This window comes from Salvelinus alpinus, chromosome 7 (genome assembly GCF_045679555.1).
Source record: "Salvelinus alpinus chromosome 7, SLU_Salpinus.1, whole genome shotgun sequence".
Classification (NCBI taxonomy): domain Eukaryota; kingdom Metazoa; phylum Chordata; class Actinopteri; order Salmoniformes; family Salmonidae; genus Salvelinus; species Salvelinus alpinus.
Genome location: NC_092092.1, coordinates 37518793 through 37541110, shown reverse-complemented (window position 1 = coordinate 37541110; position 22318 = coordinate 37518793). Strand labels below are relative to the sequence as shown.

At 45.5% G+C, this 22318-nt stretch overlaps 1 protein-coding gene across 4 annotated transcripts; it reads right to left on the bottom strand.

Annotated features, from left to right (window-relative positions):
• Positions 1-90: 90 nt before the first annotated feature.
• LOC139580946 (prolyl 4-hydroxylase subunit alpha-1-like) lies at positions 91-19517 on the bottom strand. 4 transcript variants are annotated; one of them, XM_071410140.1, is made up of 16 exons: positions 19314-19517; positions 17267-17373; positions 15193-15289; positions 14534-14685; positions 14107-14244; positions 9927-10175; positions 9604-9815; positions 7540-7716; positions 6161-6231; positions 5368-5433; positions 3757-3856; positions 2711-2764; positions 2456-2521; positions 2159-2227; positions 1925-2021; positions 94-1720 (listed from the first exon to the last, which is right to left on the bottom strand). In XM_071410140.1, the coding sequence occupies exons 2-16, from the start codon at positions 17349-17351 to the stop codon at positions 1650-1652; spliced, it is 1704 nt and encodes a 567-aa protein (XP_071266241.1). In that variant the 5' UTR covers positions 17352-17373; positions 19314-19517; the 3' UTR covers positions 94-1649. The 4 variants fall into 4 exon arrangements, with proteins under 4 accessions (XP_071266238.1, XP_071266240.1, XP_071266239.1 ...); XM_071410137.1 differs by lacking the exon at positions 5368-5433 and having other exon boundaries at positions 91-1720; XM_071410139.1 differs by lacking the exon at positions 6161-6231 and having other exon boundaries at positions 91-1720; positions 5368-5438.
• Between the last annotated feature and the right edge of the window lie 2801 nt (positions 19518-22318).

Below are 22318 nucleotides of genomic sequence, written 5' to 3'. Positions count from 1 at the left end.
TGTTAATAGGAATAGTTCTGCAGTTGTTCCAATCAATTATGCGTCTGGTCTGGACAAATCATGTAAAACACTGACTCACTCCAGACTGAATTCTTTACTTAACGTAATATTTATTTCTGTAGAAAACATTAATCTCACATGTACAACACATATCCCCACACATCCCATCGTTATTACAATTCAAAATAAAAAGAAGACCTGCATCTGGGAGGAAAACATGTAACCGTGTTGCTTCTGTCCCTCTCCTTGCCCCCAACCTGGGCTCGAACCAGGGACCCTCTGAACAAATCAGCAACTGCCTCTCATGAGGTATCGTTCTGCCCAGGGTCAGAATAGGCTTAAACTGTGGAGTGGAGGAACCAGGTTTGGAGTGATACACGGAATAAACATTTCTTATCGATTCTTAGCATCATATTTCATTCAGTCATTTTACGGATGAAATCCTATTATCGTCAAACCCAATGAATCAATCGTCAAACCCAATGAATCATCAGTTGATCAGGTACGAGCTTTGCTTCGGTAACATAGAACGGTGACAGTCAGTACCTGCATTTAGTTTACTGTGTTTCACCCAAGGCAGAGAGGAGTGGGAGACACAGGAGGAACAGAGCGCGTTGAGAGAGACAGAGCGGGGGGGGGGAGAGGCAGAAAAACTAAGAGACATCGTGTACCTTTGGCTTTAAAAGTCAGTGTTTATCTGTGCAGCAGATGCAGTAGTGTTTGTCGTGGAGTGAATGACCTCAGGGCTGAAATAGCCCCGCGGCAGACATGGCCTTGGTAGAGAAGAGGGGTGTAAGGGAGAGAGAAGGAAAAGAGGGAGGGGGGGGGCTGGCACAGCTCCTCTGTCAATATATCACAGTGAATCAGTGATAATCACTTGTCATAAGCACTGTTCGGAGACCTTCCCTTAGGCCGATAGTAACCCAGACCCTGTGCATAGTGTGCTATATCAAATTCCATCAACAATGTAAAGAATGGTTTCTGAGAAGTGCACATGAAAATATGTCACGTTGTAGGAAGTTGAAAGGGAGAAGCAGCTGTGTTGATTGCTCTAGTTCCGTGTTTTCCCAACTCCGGTCCTCCAGTCCTCCGAACAGTACACCATTTCGTTGGAGTTCTGAACAAACACATCCCATTCAACTTATCAAGGGCTTGACGATGAGTTGACAAGTTGAATCAGGTGTGCTGGTCTGGGGGCTACAATACAAATGTGTACTGTTGGGCTATTCAAGGACCAGAGTTGGGAAACGCTGAACTAGTTAATTGAGCATCTTGTCGATAGTATCAACATAAAAGGTCCATGTTAAGGGTGAGAGTTAAATAAAAGTTCCCCAGGTTTTAAGACAGCTGTGCAGTCTGAGTGTGCAAAACCCATCAACAGAAGGCACAGACTGGGACTGGTGAACCCCACACACACACGCACACGCGCACACACACACACCTCAGATAAAAAATAAAATGTGACAGATCACATGAGCAGCCAGAGCCTCAGAGAACCACTGAGTGAACGCTGAGTTTGGAGAGAAGGAAGGAGAGGAAGGGGGTGGAGAGGTCAGAGGGCACGTCAGCGTCCACAGCGCCGCGAGTCAGGTGGGTCCAGGTGTAGGGATTGGAAGAGGAAGACGAAGAAGGTGTTTTATTCCTTTTGATCAGTCAGACTCGTCCAGAGTGCAACGTCTTCTGAACTCTTGGCCTCGCTCGTGAATCCACTTGTTGGACACTGGAGAGAGAGAAGATGAAAACTAATCCAGGTGAACATATAAACACACACATCAAAAAACATGACATAGGAAAAAGGACCCACTGTTAACTGCTGCAGCAAACCGGACACAAGGTTATTTCTGCCCCCAGGCAGACCTGAAGTTCTCAGGGTGTAGGTAATGTAGCAGGATTAAAGGATGTAATGAGAAACAGGTTGGCTCACCCCACTTGTTGCCCACTAGGACGGGGCAGGCCGCGTGCCGCGTGCTGTAGTCACCCTCCCCGCTGGCAAACAGGTTATACCAGAACACCGCACTGCCCTGAAAACAAGTTTACATATACACACATCAAAGACACCGTTCCTGATTTAGCGTTCAAATATCATCACAGGAAAGAAGTCCTTGGCACGCCTAACAGGAAAAGAATGCGACGTGAAAACCGCAGTTGTGCGTTTCACCTTTTTGGGCCACACTGCAGCGCCCACATCTGTAAAGACAGTGGCGCCCCCTGATGGCACGTCACTCATCTGCAACAGAGAAGAGAACGTCTTCAAGCTATCAGTCATATGTACCATTCTAATAGCAGAGATTTTTCAAGTTCAACATAATTGAACCCCATTGATGTTTAATGGAATCTTGGAAATTAGTTCGATTTACACATGGGTAAACGGAAGATCGAAAGTGTATCCATAGCTATGAAATAAACCTGAAACAGTGAATTGCTTAATGGAGATGTATAAAGCAGAGATACTAACGTAAATTAACCAGGTGGCGATGCGGTTCCCAGTGCCCAGCTCTTTAAACGCATCTGGTTCATCTTTCTGCAAAGACAGGGAACATACACAAAGGGTCTAAGGTTAAATAACACTCAAGGCAACAAAAACCCACCCACATATGAACCCACTAACAACAGTAGACGCAAGTGTGGCAGCCATCAACAGTCACCCACTGACTCTCGGTCATGCACGTCATATTTCCCTGACCAGAATAGAAAGAGAAGCCTTGTTTACCCGCCCAAAGTCAAAGTGGGGCTCGTATTGCCCGCCCACGCCGTAATTTGCCACCTGGGGAGAGAGGAAAAGAGGGTATAAACAGTGACAGATGCTGTGTTGTCATTAGAGACACTCGTCTTCAGTACTGTAGAATGACCTTTCCTTCCGCTTCACCTTCACAGTACAAACACTAGTCTTTTCATTGGCTCTTCCTAAGTAACAAACGGCAGTAAAGTTCATTCCTGATCGATCAATCAAATGTATTTATAAAGCCCTTTTTAACATCAGTAGATGTCACAAAGTGCTATACAGAAAACCAGCCTAAATCCCCAAACAGTAAGCACTGCAGATGTAGTCACTGCATGGAATACATTTGTCGCCCTGTTGCTATAATAGACATATACACTGAACATACAAAACATTAGGAACACCTTCCTAATATTAAATTGCTACCCCCCTTTTGCCCTCAGAACAGCCTCAATTCGTCGGGGCATGGACTCTACAAGTTGTAGAAAGCGTCGCACACGGATGCTAGCCCATGTTGACTCCAATCCTTCCCACAGTTGTGTCAAGTCGTCTGGATGTCCTTTGGGTGGTGGACCATTCTTGATACGCACGGGGAACTGTTGAGCGTGAAAAACCCAGCGGCGTCGCAGTTCTTGACACAAACCGGTGCGCCTGGCACCTACTACCATACGCTGTTCAAAGGCACTTAAATATTTTGTCTTGCCCATTCACCCTCTGAATGGCACACATACACAATCCATGTCTCAATTGTCTCAAGACACAAAAATCCTTCTTTAACCTGTCTCCTCCTTCATCTACACTGATTAAAGTGGATTTAACAAGTGACACAGTACATAAGGGCTTCATATCTTTCACCTGGATTCACCTGATCAGTCGATGTCATGGAAAAAGCAGGTGTTCTTAATGTTTCGTATACTCAGTGTATATTCACATCATTGGTCGCTAAACCCTATAGGTTTACTGCGTGAGTATCCACTCCTGCCAGTCCTCCAGTCCTACCAAACTCCCTCAGCCAACCGGATGTTCTGTTGTGTTACCTGCAGCTCCTCTGCTGTCTTGACATTCAGGCCGGTGATGTCCTCAATGCGCTGGTTTATCTTGTCCACTACTGGATCCTCGTAGGCGGTTAGCCACGCACTGTGATGAGAGACGGAGAGTTTCTGAGTCGTAAAACACACCTTGATTTATGATCAATTGCAGCCAGGCAGCTGACTAACGTTATTACAGATGAGCATGGGCTGCATGCGTTAGTACTGTATGTTAGAAGGGTGTAGTAGGAGAAGGAAACAGGCTGGTTGGGACAGAACGCTTCAAGGGAACCCCATATTTATCCACAAGTCTCAAAGCAAAATGTTATTTTTTTCCATTTCTCCTTTTGATATGCTTCTATTTGAAGAATCCCCTTAGTTAATGCAAACTTTAACTGTTTCTCACCAAGGAAGATGGGGCAGAGTAACCATTTGGGGTTATTCATTTAACAACAGACCCCAGTCCTTCTGTCCCTCTACGTAAAATATATATATATTGGATTAGAAAGGTATGGGAGTAACAGAAGACGCTGGTAAGTGTCCAGCAGGCGGCAGAGTAGACTGGGCAGACCAAGATCTCATCCTTCCATTGGATAGGAGCCACACCTCACTTGGCCCCCTCGAGTGGTCGAACCACGTCGAGTCAGACAAAGCCCCAGTCTCAGGCCCTGTGTTTTACACACCATCATTTAACGGGAGTGCCTGTGTGTGTCCTATGTGCGTCCAGCTAATTAGCATAGCCTGTGCATGTTATATAAATGAATAAGACATGCCTTGAAGTGGCTCAATCTAGTCATACACACTGAAGTAGAAATGTGTGTGTGTGTGTTGAATTACTCCGGGCTATTTTTGAAGTGCTGTTATTGGGAGAGTACGGACAGAATTCTGTCTCAAATCCTCAGATATAAATGCGCCATCAGCTGCTATATCGGCCGTACGGTTACAAATATGTTTGCTGTATCAGAGTGGTTAATTAAACCATTTATCTAACAAAAAGACAAATATATACGGCCTAACTAAGAACCCGGATAACTAATGGGCCTAAGATAATTCGTTAAAACATTGCATGTTTAATGAGCAAAAAGCTTAATGTATTTAACTCATTTAGGTGAATGGGCTCACAGGTCGTAATGAAACTATCATCTGGGGTATCAGACTTGAGGAAAAGAACACGGTCACCACCATGTTTCCATTTGCTCGTCTCAGCTCAATCTATCTGCACGAGGGGGCGCTCTATAACCGCTCCACATTAAACAGGCTTGAAGGGAGCCACGAGGCCGGCAGCCACCTTCCTGTAAGAGGAAATCAACTTTGACTTCCACCCACACGCTGAAATAACATTCTGTACGATACACCAGAGCCTGCACCAAGATAACCGAAAGTCTTTGTGTTTTCAAAGAAAAAGAGCAGATTAAACTACCTTGGCTTGTCATGCTGATAATGTCAATCATCTGATGAGTGGGAGGGTAGAGGAGGTGCTCTTACTGTATAGGTCAGGGGGAGGGAGGGAGGTGTATCCATAAGCAAAGGTCCACAAAGGGGTGAGGGAGAGGGATGAGCAGCGTGAAAGGGCGGACAGGGCCTCATGCAGGCCCCTCCCCGTCACCTTTGACCCCTTACCTCTTGGAGACTCTGTAATGGGCCGTGGTGAGTTTCCCTGTTTGGGGGTCATGCACGGTGGCGCGCCTTAGCTAGCTCCCGGACGGTTCACATTACAGTCACAGATCACAAAGTGGAGGACAGACACACACAGAGAGGAAGAGGAGAGACAGAGATAGAGAGAGACGGTCACTGAACGATCAAGCAACTGTTTGAGAGCCAGACTGATGCCAGGCCAGGGCATGCGAACCATGCCGTATAAAAACCATCGCAGCAAACGACTTGCTGAGCTTGCACTCAGGTAATGGCTAGTAATGGCCACTGTCAAACTTAATTGAGATGCTACAAAAAGGAAGATGAGATATTAGACTGCCCCTGTCGCACCCCCGACTACTGTTAACGGAGTCAGATAACAAGCAGAGGATACTGGACTCCTCTTCCTCCCTCTTGTTATGATCAAAGCAGTGGCAGGACGTCTTGGCAAGAGCACGGGCCCAGAATTATACCTTCTTCAAAATCAACCTACCTTCCAATATACCCGAAATATCTACATTTCACACAAAAAAGTGACTTGTTCAGGCAATAACAGCACAAGCTCCCCAAACATACAACACTATCAATTTACACTAGTCATTGTGTACAATCAGTTATAATCATTCTACGCTTAAGTCGTAGAGTTCACGACTAGCTGTTGTGCTTTTGCCAAGGTTCCTGCCCGAAGCGGAGGAGATGCGGGGTGCAGAGGGGTTTGGCGTACAGACAGAGACACGGTTTGGGGTACAGTGTTGTGCCCATCCCTGCCTGCTGGTCTTACCTCTTGCTGATGCGATAGTGGGCGGTCTCCAGCACACCAGTAATGGGGTTGGAGATGGTGGCCCGGCGCAGCTGTGGAGCCAACAGCCAACCGGCCGAGAGGACACGGGTTACAGGGACAAACCCTGTTACACACTGGCTGGCTGCTGGACCCACGTACACTACTAGGCTACATTACGTCTGTGCTGTGTGTCCCTGCTGGGTTCCCTTACCCTCTCCAAGAGCTGAACCACAGCTTGAGTTATGGATCTCGATCATTGACATCAATACACGATTTACGCGAAAGTCAGATATGTGTTGATATGAAGCTATGATTGGGTTATGATCGTTTGAGGTGATGTTCATTGCCGAGTCAAAACTCCCTTTTAGTTCTAACTGAGCTATCAAATACTACTGTATGAGCCAAACAAGTGGGATGTTGCTCTTATCCAGCCAGTGTGTAACAAATAAACAAAGACACACATTGTACACAGTCAGGTCCTCAGGCAGAGTGGGCATCCCCAGTGTTCTTATGGCAGCAATGGAACTTGCATATTACACCCATTTTAACCAGTGGAGGCTGGTGGGACGAGCTATAGGAAGACGGGCTCATTGGAAAGGCTGGAATAAAAGAAATGGGACCGTATCCAACACATCAAACATATGGGAACCACGTTTGTCTCCGTTCCATTTATTCCATCCAGTGCTGGAAAAAATACCCAATTTTCATACTAAAGGTAAAAATACCTTAATAGAAAATGACTCAAGTAAAAGTGAAAGTCACCCAGTAAAATACTACTTGAGTACATATACTAAGTATCAAAAGTAAATGTAACTACTAAAATATAGTTAAGTATCAAAAGTAAAAGTATAAATCATTTCATATTCCTTATATAAAGCAAACATTTTTTTTTTTTAATACTTTTTTTTACGGGTAGCCAGGGGAACTCTCCAACATAGTAGGGATGACCAGGGATGTTCTCTTGATAAGTGTGTGAATAAGACCATTTTCCTGTCCTGGTGAGCATTCAAAATGTAACAAGTACTTTTGGGTGTCAGGGAAAATGGATGGAGTAAAAACCGCATAATTTTCTTTAGGAATGTAGTGAAGTAAAAGTATTCAAAAATATAAATAGTAAAGTAAAGTACAGATACCAAAAAACTATTTAAGTAGTACTTTCAAGCCTGTCCTCCTATAGCACCCCCACCAGCCTCCATTGATTTTAATGCCTACCACACTTAGGGTTGCAAAATCGCAGAGACTTTCCCAAAACTCTCCTCCAAATGGCAATTCTGGAAAACCTTGGAATTGTGGGGGAAAACGGAAAAAATTACTGGAATTTTGCAACCCTTACCACACCCCAGACCTTGCCTTCCCCTGAGGGTGGACCTTGAACTCACCCTGGGTTTGGCCAACTCTTTGACCTTCTCGATCTCGCTGTTGGAGAGGACGTCGTGGTAACGGATGATGCGTGGGCGGTCCCACTCGTCCTCCTGCTTGACGGGACCCAGCACGTACAGGGGGTGGCGGTTGTTGTCAGAGTAACGGCAGAACATACGACTCTGACGCCGCGGGGTCTGAGATAGGGGGAGGGAGATAGAGACAGAGAGATCATTATCATATATAAATCACAGAGGGTCACCCGAGGTCACAAACTTGCAGATCATTTGCTATGGTATCTGACCCAAACATTACGGGACATATATGGGACATTCTCACAGTTCTGGCCATTGCTATAGCTACTGGCTTAGAACCTATCAAGGCACGGTTCAGCGAGTGCACACACACACACACACACACACACACACACACACACACACACACACTTGTTCGTCCAGGCTTCTGCCTCGTTGCCAAACATAATGACTAGAGTAAACAGATCCATCTATGGACAGACAGACAGGCAGAAGCAGAGCCAGGGGGAGAAGCAGGGAGCGGTGTATGCAGGAGAGAGGACACAGAGAATCATTAAGGAGATTCACGCAGCAGAGGAAAGTGTGCCAAAAGATTCCTTTAGTCCTGGCAAACATCGAACTGGTCTCTCTCGGATGAGCATATGGCTTCGGAAATACCCATCTATACTGAACAAAAAACATAAATGTAACATGCAACAATTTCAAGGATTTTACTGAGTTACAGTTCATATCAGGAAATCAGTCAATTTAAATAAATAAATGAGACTCTAATCTATGGATTTCACATGACTGGGAATAGAGATTTGCATCTGTTGGTCACAGATACCTTAAAAAAGGTAGGGGCGTGGACCAGAAAAAGTCGGTCTCTGGTGTGACCACCATTTGCCTCACGCAGTGCGACACATCTCCTTCGCACAGAGTTGATCAGGCTGTTGATTGTGGACTGTGGAATGCTGTCCCACTCCTCTTCAATGGCTGTGTCGAAGTTGATGGATATTGGCGGGAAATGGAACACGCTGCCGTACTTGTCGATCCAGAGCATTCCGAACATGCTCAATGGGTGACATGTCAGGTGAGAATGCAGGCCATGGAAGAACTGGGACAGGAATTGTCTACAGATCCTTGCAACATGGGGCTGTGCATTATCATGCTGAAACATGAGGTGACGGCAGTGGATGATTGGCACGACATTCGAGTCACAGTATCTCTGTGCATTCAAACAGACATCGATAAAATGCAATTGTGATCGTTGTCCGTAGCTTATGCCTGCCCATACCATAACCCCACCGCCACCATGGGGCACTCTGTTCACAACGTTGACATCAGCAAACCGCTCGCCCACACAACGTCATACACGTGGTCTGTGGTTGTGAGGCCGTTTGGACGTAGTACCAAATTCTTTAATACGACGTTGGAGAAATGAACATTTCATTCTCTGGCAACAGCTCTGGCGGACATTCCTCCAGTCAGCATGCCAATCGCATGCTCCCTCACTTGAGACATGTGTGGCATTGTGTTGTGTGACAAAACTGCACGTTTTAAAGTGGCCTTTTATTGTCCATAAGGTGCAGCTGCGTAATGATCACGCTGTTTAATCAGCTTCTTGATATGCCACACCTGTCAGGTGGATGGATGATCTTGGCATAGGAGAAATGCCCACTAACAGGGATGAAAAACACATTTGAACGCACAATTTGAGAGAAATAAGCTTTTTGTGCGTATGGAACATTCCTGGGATCTTTTATTTCAGCTCACAAAACACTTTACATTTTGCATTTATATTTTTGTTCAGTGTAATTCAATGATCAATATAAAGCCTTTCAAGACGAGTAGGACTTCAGCCGTTTAAACATCAAAATGCATAGCCATTAGAAGTTGTGCATGCAGAGTGTGTGTGTTAGTACCAGTGGAGGCTGGTGAGGGGAGGATGGCTCATATGGCTGGAAAGAAATGAATGGAATAGTATCTTTCCATTTATTATATTCCAGCTACTACTAGGAGTCTGTCCTCCGATTTAAAGTGCCACCAGTGGTCAGTACAGCCTCTCACCATCTTGATGCCCTCGCCGCGACACAGCTGTTCGTACTTCCTCCTCTCAGGCAGGTAGTCTGCAGGTCTGCCCTTCTTCTCAGACGCCTCCCGCTTCTCCCTCTCTCTTTTCTCCTTCTCCTTCAGGCCCTCCTCCGCCTCCACCATCTTCTGCTTGGCCAGCTGGTACTCAAAGTACTTCAGGTTGCCGTTGGCTCGCTGGTGGGCAGAGTCTGAGGAACACAGCAGACACATTTAAGACCGAAGAGGAGAATCTACTCAGTATCGTCCTGTGAATTACAATCAAGACATGAAACGCCTATGAAACACAAATATCCACCCACCCAATTTCAGCAGTCTCTTGGTGTAGTCCAGGGCCCTCTCTAGCTCCCCCTGCTGGTAGATGGAGTAGCTGAGGTAGTCCAGGATGGTCACCATGTCCACAGTGGACTCCTCTCCCCCGTCCAGCTGTTTCAGGGCCTGCTCCATCCACAGCTCCGTGTGGTAGTAGTCTGCATCAGAGTAGGCTATCTTCCCCAGCTCAAAGCAGTCCTCCACCGTCATAGGGCTCATAGTGACATCAGTATTGGTTCCTGTGTGTAGACATGAGTGAGTGACACACACCCATCAGACACACACATAGACTCATCTCATCACCATAAAAATTTCATCTCGGCCGCATTTGCATACAGTGCATTTCCATGGCATTACATGGGATTTCAAGACTTCATGTGGACTAAATGGGGCTTTCCACCACATGTTGTGAGCCCTGTGCAGGGTTTCCCTCCGTAACAGGAGCAGGAGCAGCAATCACTGAAGCTATAACAGAACCTCCACCGGCAACACGCCACGGCTAATCCACTCCTGGTATGCAGCTCCCTCCACATGCCTTTCCCTGCCTGCCCCTCACCCCCCTCACCAGGCAATTTCCTCATGGCGATGGTATGTGTTTCCAGCCAGTAGGTGCCTAAATGACTCATAGCACTCACATCTAAAGCCATGAAATGCTTTGAAAGGCTGGTCATGGCTCACATCAACACCATCATCCCAGACACCTTAGCCTTACTCCAATTCGCAGACCGCCCCGACAGATCCATAGATAGCGCAATCTCTATTGCACTCCACACTGCCCTCACTCTCCTGGAAAAAAAGGAATACCCAAGGTAAGAATGCTGTTCATTGACTACTGCTCGCATTTAACACCATAGTCCCCTGCAAGCTCATCACCAAGCTCAGGTGACAGGTCCATGGAGAAAAAGAGCACCTCCTCCCAGCTGCCCACTGCACTGAGGCTAGGTAACACTGTCACCACCGATAAATCCACGATAATCGAGAATTTCAAGAAGCATTTCTCTACGGCTGGCCATGCTTTCCTCCTGGCTACCCCAACCCCGGCCAACAGCTCCCGCAGCTACTTGCCCAAGCCTCCCCAGCTTCTCCTTCACCCAAATCCAGATAGCAGATGTCCTGAAAGAGCTGCAAAACCTGGACCCTACAAATCAGCTGGGCTAGACAATCTGGACCCTCTCTTTCTAAAAGTATCCGCCGCCATTGTTGCAACCCCTATTACCAGTCTGTTCAACCTCTCTTTCGTATCACCCGAGATGCCTAAAGATTGGAAAGCTGCCGTGGTCATCCACCTCTTCAAAGGGGGTGACACTCTAAACCCAAACTGTTACAGACCTATATCCATCCTGCCCTGCCTTTCTAAAGTCTTCGAAAGCCAAGTTAACAAACAGATCACCGACCATTTAGAATCCCACGTGCCTTCTCCGCTGTGCAATCTGGTTTCTGAGCTGGTCACGGGTGACCCTCAGCCACGCTCAAGGTACTAAACTATATCATAACCGCCATCGATAAAAGACAGTACTGTGCAGCCGTCTTCATCGACCTGGCCAAGGCTTTCGACTGTCAATCACCGTATTCTTATCGGCAGACTCAATAGCCTTGGTTTCTCAAATGATTGCCTCGCCTGGTTTACCAACTACTTCTCTGACAGAGTTCAGTGTGTCAAATCGGAGGGCCTGTTGTCCGGACCTCTGGCAGTCTCCTTGGGGGTACCACAGGGTTCAATTCTCGGGCCGACTCTTTTCTCTGTATATATCAACAATGTCGCTCTTGCTGCGGGTGATTCTCTGATCCACCTCTACGCAGACGACACCATTCTGGATACATCTAGCCCTTCCTTGGACACTGTGTTAACTAACCTCCAAACGAGCTTCAATGCCATACAATACTCCTCCGTGGTCTCCAACTGCTCGCCGTTCGCTGCCCACACCCGCCCGCCCGACTAGCATCACTACTCTAGACGGTTCTAACTTAGAATATGTGGACAACTACAAATACAACTACAAATACCTAGGTGTCTGGCTAGACTGTAAACTCTCCTTCCAGACTCATATTAAACATCTCCAACACCCACCACTGCGACTTGTATGCTCTAGTCGGCTGGCCCTCGCTACATATTCGTCGCCAGGCCGACTGGCTCCAGGTCATCTATAAGTCGATGCTAGGTAAAGCTCCGCCTTATCTCAGCTCACTGGTCACGATAACAACACTCACCCGTAGCACGCACTATAGCAGGTATATTTCACTGGCCATCCCCAAAGCCAACATGTCCTTTGGCCGCCTTTCCTTCCAGTTCTCTGCTGCCAATGACTGGAACGAATTGCAAAAATCGCTGAAGCTGGAGACTTATATTTCCCTCACTAACCTTAAACATCAGCTATCTGAGCAGCTAACCGATCGCTGCAGCTGTACATAGCCCATCTGTAAATAGCCCACCCAATCTACCTACAACATCCCCATATCGTTTTTATTTACTTTTCTGCACTTTTGCACACCAGTATTTCTACGTGCACATCATCATCTGCTCATCTATCACTCCAGTGTTAATTTTCAAAATTGTAACTACCTTGCTACTATGGCCTATTTATTGCCTTACCTCCTCACACCATTTGCACACACTGTATATAGACTTTCTTTTTTTCTATTGTGTTATTGACTGTATGCTTGTTTATTCCATGTGTAACTCTGGGTTGTTGTTTGTGTCGCATTGCTTTGCTTTATCTTGGCCAGGTCGCAGTTGTAAATGAGAACTTGTTCTCAACTAGCTTACCTGGTTAAATACAGGTTAACTTTTTTTCTCAACACGGGGGCCCCTCAGGGGTGTGTGCTTAGTCCCCTCCTGAACTCAGTGTTCACCCACGAATGTGTGGCCTAACACAACTCCAACATCATCATCAAGTTTGCCGACACGCCGGTGGTAGGTCTGATCACCAACAACGATGAGGCAGCCAGCTAGAGCATGGAGCTTGCAACGCCAGGGTTGTGGGTTCGATTCCCACAGAGGACCAGTACGAGAGAAAAATCTATGAAATGTATGCAATCACTACTGTAAATCGCTCTGGATTAGATGGTCTGCTAAATGACTAACATATAAATGTATAGGGAGGTGGTCAGAGACCTGGCAGTGTGGTGCCAGCACAACAACCTCTCCCTCAACGCCAGCAAGACAAAGGAGCTGATCGTGCACTACATGAAATGGAAGGGCGAGCACACCCCCATCCACATTGACGGGCCCGTAGTGGAGCAGGTCGAGAGCTTCAAGTTCCTCGGTGGCCACATCACTAAGGAATTAACATGGTTTACACACACACCCTAACAGTTGCGAAGAGGGCACGACAGCCCCTCTTCCCCCTCGGGAGGCTGAAAAGATTAGGCATGGGCCCTCAGATCCTCAAAAAGTCCTACAGCTGCACCATTGAGAGCATCTTGTCTGGCTGCATCACCACTTGGTACGGCAACTGCAAGACACACGACACTACAGGGTGTGGTTAGTACGGCCGAGTGCATCACTGGGGCCGAGCTCCCTGCCATCCAGGACCTCTATACCGGGAGATGTCAGAGGAAGGCCCAACGAATTGTCAAAGACTCCAGCCACCCAAGCCATAGACTGTTCACTCTACTGCCGCACAGCCACTCTGGAACCAACAGGACCTTGAACAGCTTCTACCCCCAAGCCATAAGACTGCTAAACAATACTAAATAGCTCATCAAATGGCTACCTGGACTACCTGCACTAACCTTTTTTTGCACTAACTCTCTTGTACTGACTCTATGCACACACACTGGACTCTACCCACACATACTTACACTGATACCTCAACACACACACACACACACACACACACACACACCACATACGCTCCCACATACATACTGACGCCACACACACACTCACACGCGCTGCTGCTACTGTCTATTATCTATCATGTTGCCTAGTCACTTTACCCTTACCTATATGTACCTCGTACCCCCTGTAGATAACCATGTTATTTTTACTCCTTAATCACTGTGTATTTATTCCTCGTGTCACTATTTCTATTTTATCATTAACTCTGCATGGCTGGAAAAGGACCCATAAGTATTTCACTGTTAATCTATACCCGTTGTTCACAAAGCATGTGACGCATAGATTTAAAGCCCCTAAAGCCTCTACCTCCCTGCCCCATCACCCCTCACCAGGCAGCTCTCCCGTGGAGATGGTTTGCGTGTCCAGTCGGTAGGTGTCCTGCAGCCTCATCAGGGCCTTGGCTGCCCCCGTCTGGTCATCATCATTGGGGAAGTACTGTCTCTGGATGGTCAGATTCGAGATGAACCCTGGAGTATGGGGGAAGGAAAGATCGCTAAGAAGCTCAATTCTATTATACGAGACCTTCCCTCAAGGCGGTACAGATGCTAAAAGATGCTTGGAGAACAATCTTGTTCCTCTCTGAGTGGATAAAGACCCTGTTCCATCACTTTAGTGAAATAAATGCTGCTGATTGTATCATTTGAAGAAAAAAAACTTGTCAATTAGCACTTAGCAATAATTTGGAAGGATGAATCTTTATGTGGTAATAAAGCATGTACACAGTCGTTATAATAGAGGCCCGTGAGTAACCCTGACCATCAGACATGTCCTTGAGGACCAGGCTCTCCAGCTCCCCCCACTCTGTGTTGAGCCTCTTCATCAGCTTGAAGGCGTTGACCGGGTGGCCCAGGAAGCCCTCTGGGTCCTGAGTGGCCGTGGCCGACAACACGTCCAGCTTCTCAGCCCACCTGGACACGTCGCGGAGGGGGAAAACACATTCAGTACACGACTCCCAGAAGCAAACAGTGATTCCTTGTCTGATGCATTTCCACGTGACACACATACATCAACATCGTATTCACGTACTCCGTCCGCAGACAAACATGCACGCACACATGTCCCTCAGCACCATTGAAAGGCAATATATAAAGAGATCAGTTGCGTCATGTCCTGGACTTGACACACCCGGTTGTCTCTTTACAGTAACACAATAAGCGGAGAGGAAAACTAGGTGTCTTGTTAGCCGGGCTCTTTGTAAGTGATATGACACCCTCAGCATTATGATACCCACTGAGGGTGTTGTTGCACAGGTGGCATGAAGAAGGATATGTGAAGAATATGTGTGAAGATATGTGAAGAAGGATATGGAAAATGATTCTCATTGATAGTATTTATACCATTGTGTGTAGGCCTTGTGGGAGAGAGTAAAGTGAGCAAGAACGAGAGAGTAGCTGGGGGGGGGGCTCTCCTCTCACTTTTTGACTTGCTCCAGCTTGCTCTCCTCTGCTCTGATGTAATCCTTCAGAGAGGTGACCAGGTCCTTTTCTGTGTACAGCAGATCTGTCATCTGACCTGGGGAACACAGTGAAACAGGGGTCAAAAGGTTGTATAAATGTTGAATAGATAGAAGAGCCATACATGTTTGTAATGCTTATGTCTGTGATAAACACATTTCTCCCCCTTGGGTTGAGGTTTGTGACCAAGACAGGATGGTAGTGATAAAAGCCATTTCCATGTAAAAAAGACCCATGAGCCCCAACGTGAAGATTATAGGAGCATTTCAAACTGGGTGTCAAATAAAAGCTATAGAATCTATATTTTTGTGAAATTAAGGCATGTATACATTTTTCAACCATTTTCCATCCTACAAACGAGGAATGAGCAAACGCTTTAGATTTCTGGTGAAGATTGAACAAGGGCGCGTTAGAGAACATCTCCCATAAAAAGTCTTCAGAGGTATTATAAACACGTCAAAACACAGTAATGTTGTAGTGAAGACCCCTGGCAACCAATATCAACACTATTAAGCGTTGGAGAAATGTTTCTGCATTCTGTAAGTTTAAGAAACATTGCCTTGCGCCTTGAAATTCCATACCCAAAAACCCACATCCTTTACATTGTATAATTTCTCTCCCTCATGAGGAGGGAGGATAATGAAAGTTCACAGAAGTACCAAGTAAAGGTAGACCTATCAATGAGTTATAGTGTTTATATTGATATCAATTAAGTTTATTAATGAAGTATTCATTTAATTATAATTTAATTAATATTCATTAAGGGCTCCCGAGTGGCGCTGTATCACAACCGGACGTGATTGGGAGTCCCATAGGGCGGCGCACAATTGGCCCAGCGTCGTCTGGGTTTGGCCGGGGTAGGCCGTCATTGAAAATAAGAATTTGTTCTTAACTGACTTGCCTAGTTAAATAAATAAAAACAATAAAGTGATTAGAACTCGAAATTCGCATCCCAAATCAGTAACCGAATTTCTGATATTGAATTGGCTACAACGGGAAATCACAGGTCACAAACCACATATGGGTTCACAAGTTTGTACAGCACAGTACAGTAGAGTAGAGTATAGTTCAGTACAGTACACAGTAGAGCATACTAGCATTGAGTACACTATAATGCACTGTATTGTACTGTAATGAACTATATTCTACTTTACTGTACAGTACTCTACTGCGCTCTACTGTGCTGTAGTATGATGTCCAAACTTGTGAAACGTAGACATGGCCCAGTTCGGACCAACCAAATTTGGTGGCAGAGCTCATTAAAATAATAGCCAGTGTGTAGAATAATATCCAAATATGCAAAGTAGGATATTGCATATGTATACCTTTGTTTACCTATTTAGAATACATCACCATGAAGAGAATGGCATTCATTACCATAATAATGCATTTCTGTGCAGTACAGGTCAGGGACCCATGATGTAATTCTGTTACTGGGTGTAAAACCACTTCACTTACAGTAGTTCAATAACCAAAACAGATTATTTTTAAAAGTCTGTGAGTCATGTCCCAGCTGACACCACATTCATTCTGCAGACATCGTTAAATCTTAATTCGGAGCAGATCGTTTTTGGAAAGCGTGGACACACAATAAACGGAGGGAGATGTGACTGAAATTCTCTTACCAAACGTTGCATCTCCACAGTTCTTCCAGTAAATGTGTTTTTATTTTAAACGTTTCGTGTAAATTCGAGAGCTCGGGACTATAAGGTTCTATCTGCAAAAAGATGAGATAATTGGCCTTAAAGTCCCGAACTCTCATTGGTTTGAACGGTGTCAGCAATTTTTTTAATCTTGTATTGTTTTAAACTTAACATGAATTGGGGGTATTTAGAGTACTATATCGGTAGAGAACACTGAACAGAACAAGGCTGTGTCAATAACTACATTTTGACAACAATTCAGATGGAACCTTATAGTCTCATGCTCTCCGATTGTTATAAGTAGTCCATGTGCAAAGAGCTGTATGGTTTGTTAAACATTGAAATCAACGGGTTTTGTTTTGGCATACACTTTAAGTGAGGGGGATATTTACCTATGGAGGTGAAGAAATCTTTGTCAGCGGAGGATGTGCAGAAGAGACAGGTCAACAACACACACCAGACACCCCTCGGCGCCATCTTTGCACTGCTGCACAGGGGTCTGTAAGAGAGAGGGGTAGACAAGTTGTTAGTCTGTTACATATCATATTAATACCTGTGAGATGAAAGGGCACTTGCGTGTCTCAGCATGTCAACTGGCTGAGCAGAAGCTCCTATTAATTTGTTGCCTACACTGGGAGATGGTTTTGCCAGGCTTGCCTCCAGGACCCACTGAGTCTGCACGCACCCAGTGAATATGTAACCAATGCCAACTCATGCCCCCGGCGTGACCCACTCTGGTCCTTTCACTGCTCCCAGACGGCCTTAGTTCTTTTTAACTCGTGTTGCTCCTAAAAGAAAAACACTTCGTAGACTCAAAGCGAGGATTTTCAATTACTTTTAGTCTGTGAAAAAAAAAAACGTGTTTCATTATACAGTGTCTATCTATAAAAAAAAAAACACAGACTTGGTACTCAGTTGTTGAGTCACACAGTGACCGCTTGAGACAAAGAGGACAGTACTCTGTTTGACCAGAGGGCATTTGAGGCTTTTGGGATGATGGAGTACACATGCCGGCCAGTGCAAGCAGCAGCTGCATCCCAAGGAGCGCAAGGAGCAGAGGGGGGTCAAGGTGGGAGGTTAAGGCTTGATTCCCCACACACTACACCACACCAGCCTCTTGGGCAGCCCAAGCATTTACGATGGGCAATCAAATACCCGGGAGAGTGCACAAGTTCACACAAAAGGCTGGTGTGCAGTAGGTACAGTACAGTAAACAAACAGGCCAATAGGCTTAATTTCCTTTCATGTCGGTCTGGATTTGATTTCTGATAGGTACCCTTGAAACAGACGTGCAACACCTAAACAGAGGCCCAGGAGAGCTGACCCATCACTCATCCCTGCCTAGGAAAATGTAAAGTAGGTCTCATCACCAACTGGTCTGGAATGTGGGAGATGTGACTCTACAAGACTACCCACAGCTAGGCTATTAGGTTAAGAAAACTCGCGAGGACACGCAGAGGCGATGTGTCTGTAATTGGCTATTACTGTTCACTAAAACAGTTTATAATTGTTCAATAACACACGCTGACGGCCATGTTGTATACAAGCTGCCTTAATTGGTTGAAGAAAACTAATCCTGACGTTTTCCAGCAGTTGACCGGGAATGTTTGAGTCAATGAGTCGTAAACTGAATGTATAGCCAGTCTACTGTTGGAGAGGATCAGGCTAGGGAGTGAAATTCGGGGAGACAAGACTGCCACGTTCATGCCCCTCCCCCATTGCTGGGATTTTGGGAGCACCCCTATCAAAAATAGATTTCCTAGAAGCTCTAGAGTCTGACTGCAAATGAAAGATTGGTATAAAAGGGAAGTTACATTTGCTTGAGTTTCATTTTCCACATCTGGTATTTTATCATTCTGGCCCTGCAGTAGCTGACTGACCTCAATGAACTTCCTTCACAATGGAGATGAGTTCGGTCAGCTAACTTAACCCTTCAGCTATGTTTCCGAACGATCTGCACGTAGGCAACTCTTCCCTTGAAATAGCAACATTGTCGCAACATGTGTACAATAACGTCCCAACCAATTGTTTCCAGCAACATGTTACTGTTACGTGTAGAATGGGAAAACAACACATTGGCGATAAAAACATCGAGCTTAGCTAAGTTTTACTGCAGGTGCGTCATAAAACTTTTTGATACCTTCACACATTGTTGCTACTGTCCAGCAGGGCAAATCCAAGCCAGATATCAACACAGTATCAATAGCAAAAATCGAGCTAATGTTTCATTTGCAACAACGATGTGACTGACAATCATTTTTTCCCAATGTGTTATTTCATAAAGGAATGCAGCAGACCAAAACGAATAGCAGTTTAGCCTTTAGGTCCAGAGTGACTGAGGAAATGTCCAGACGTTTCCTCCAATAAATACTAGTGAGCGATATCATACAGAAGACGCATCATGCAATAATTAAGAGCATCAATGACATATTTTGGTACCTTTTTCGGCCCAGCACTGCGTTCGGAAGGGGGTTAAATCCCCACGTCAATTGCCACCGCTGCTTTCTCCAAATCCTCGGTATTTGTACTGACCTGCGGTGAGCTGGTAGGTTAACGTGCCAGTAATATTTTTTTTAAACCTTCCCTTTTCTCTTCAGTGACATTTTACAGGATGGTAAATGTCGCCACCTGGCGGCTGAATTTAAACAATGAGTGAAATACAGTCGTGTTTAAATTGACTGTAACTCTAAACTACTCCACTCAGTCTTCGTATTTACTCCGTAAATGTTTTATGGCCAAGCAAAAAGAAACAAATAAAATAAACAGCGATGGGTGGTGGTTCTTGGATAAAACATTTTTGCTTGGAGAGTACTTTAAAAAAAAGTAGTACAATTTCGAGAATAAGCAATATTTCGAGAATTAAGTCAAAATAAAATTTGATGAATAAAGTGTCATTATTTAGAGAATAATCTCTACATTTAATTTCGAGAATAAATATTTTTTAAATAAATAAAGTAGAAACAATACAGCCATAACAATGTACGTAAAAAAAATACTTAAATGTTGACATATCAATTACAAGCAATATAGACAGCATGCATGGTTAATATTTGACATTTACTTCTGCTAGGCCACATTTATCAATAAAAGCACCATTCGTTTTTTGGAGGTAAAAATCAATTATAATCAAGACATGGGTGGAATAAATCATGTTTATCCTGAACAAACATAAATTTAACAAGGTTTTCATCACTATTGATGTTTATTACTTTGAACTGAACAAATTGGAAGGACACATTTTTCATACAGTATTTTATGGAAATTATTAATGAGCCCCATTGAACACAAATTAAGGCTGGTCTACACACCACCTGAGGGACAGAGTTTTACTGTGTGTGTATTGCAAATGTATTCCTTGCACTTGATGCATGTGTAATGTGTCTTCCTGTCCATCTTGGGTCCACACACATCACAGCGGTTCTTCTTGTTGCTACCGGCTGCATCTAGAATGATGAACACACTTAGTTAAGGAATTTTACTAACATCTCACTCACTCACATAAATCGTTACAGCAGGCCAAGGTAGGAGAGTCAGACACATACACATGCAACAACATCACTCACACTTACTTCCGGTACTGGAGTTGTTGGTTCTGTGGGTCGGGCGGGCGGGTGTGACACCAGCATCTTCTTACTGAATCCTCCTCATGATGGCTGCAGAAGATTGGGTCCTTGGTATATGTTGCCTCCTGTGGATTTGAGGTCTTACCAATGCCTTGCCCAGCTCCTCGAGAAAGAGCCGTCTCCTCTGGAGCTTCCCTCTGTTCCAATCTGGGTTCAACGCCATCCAGATGACAAACGTGTTGTACGCCGAGATGTCCAAGATGTTGAAGAATATCATAAGTGGCCAGCGTAGGGTTCTTCTTTTGCAGCTGTAGCCAGTCACCAGCTTGTCTAAATTGTCCACCACTCCTTTTGTGTCACTGTAATCCATTATGAATGCTGCTTTTGATGTTCCTGGCCACAGATTCTCCCATCCCTATGCAGCGTACTCATGAGTACCACATTTTTGCCTTACTTTGGCACGTAGGACACAAGGGACGTGTCGGCCGTGAACACAAACTTAGAGGAATTGATAGGTCTGTTCTGTGTATTCAACAGCTGAGGTAGGAGTTCTGGCTTGTTTTGTCGTACTGTTTCTGTCACACCCTGATCTGTTTCACCTGTCCTTGTGATTGTTTCCACCCCCCCAGGTGTCGCTTCTTTTCCCCAGTGTATTTATCCCTGTGTTTCCTGCCTCTCTGTGCCAGTTCGTCTTGGATATTTAAGTCAACCAGAGTATTTTTCCCGTGCTCCTGCCTTTTCTATTCTCTTTTACTAGTCCTCCCGGTTTCGACCTTTGCCTGTTTTTCTGGACTCCATTCCTGCCTGCCTGACCATTCTGCCTGCCCTGACCTCGAGCCTGCCTGCCCCTCTGGAACGCTGAACTGGTTTTGACCTTTTGCCTGTCCACGACCATTCTCTTGCCTACCCCTTTTGGATTGTTAATAAACATCTTGTACTCTAACCATCTGCCTCCTGTGTCTGCATGTGGGTCTCGCCTTGTGCCCTTACAGTTCCCTCTTGAGGAGCTCCTGTCCCAGCTTGTGCGAAGTAAAAAAAGTTATTGCATGTGATGTTGTGGCCACGGAGTCCCTGTGTCACGTCCAGGACAACCCGCATCCCTTGGTTCTTCTCAGGGGCTCCTCCATCTGGCTTCCCCGTATACACTCATACTCATAATCCAAGATGGCGTAGCAGTCAGACGTCTTTGTCTTTGTGCTGTCGTGTCCCTTGTATATATCTTTTTACATATTTTTCTTCGCATATCTTTTAAAAATATTTTCCTAAACCTCAACTTCTAAATACTCTCCTGCAACCTGGGGTTTTTTCTAAAGTATTTCTATTTACTTCGGATCTGGAATCCCTCAACTGAAGCTAGCTAACTACCTATCAGTCAGCAAACCATTGCTAGCGGTCATCAGCTAACCTTTAGCTCGGAAAGCTCTCGCCAGTTCGAACAACGTGACTCAAACCAGAGCATAACGGACCTATTATTACAAAAAAATTTGTTCCCCCCGGATTCCTACCGCAAACTCTGAACATTTTCATCTGGATCTTCGCAACTAGCTAACCGCAATCCCGGGTGACTACTCCTGGCTAGCGTTTCCATCCCGGAGCAAGCACCAATTAGCCTGAAGCTAGCCCGGCCAGGGCTCCTGTGCTACCACCGAAGCCCACTCCTGGGCTACAATAGCCAGACCCCTTCTACTGCCGGTACGGGCACGGAACCCCGCCAATCCTCTACAACTGGAATACCGACATAATCTGCCCGAGGATTCCAACAGGCCCCTCAGGCGCGACGTCCGCTGAAGGCCCATTCTGCTAACCGCGGCCTACTAGCTACCTAGAGCTACTTGGAACCCTTCTAATTCCACGACTGGTCTATCGACGTCACCGCACGAA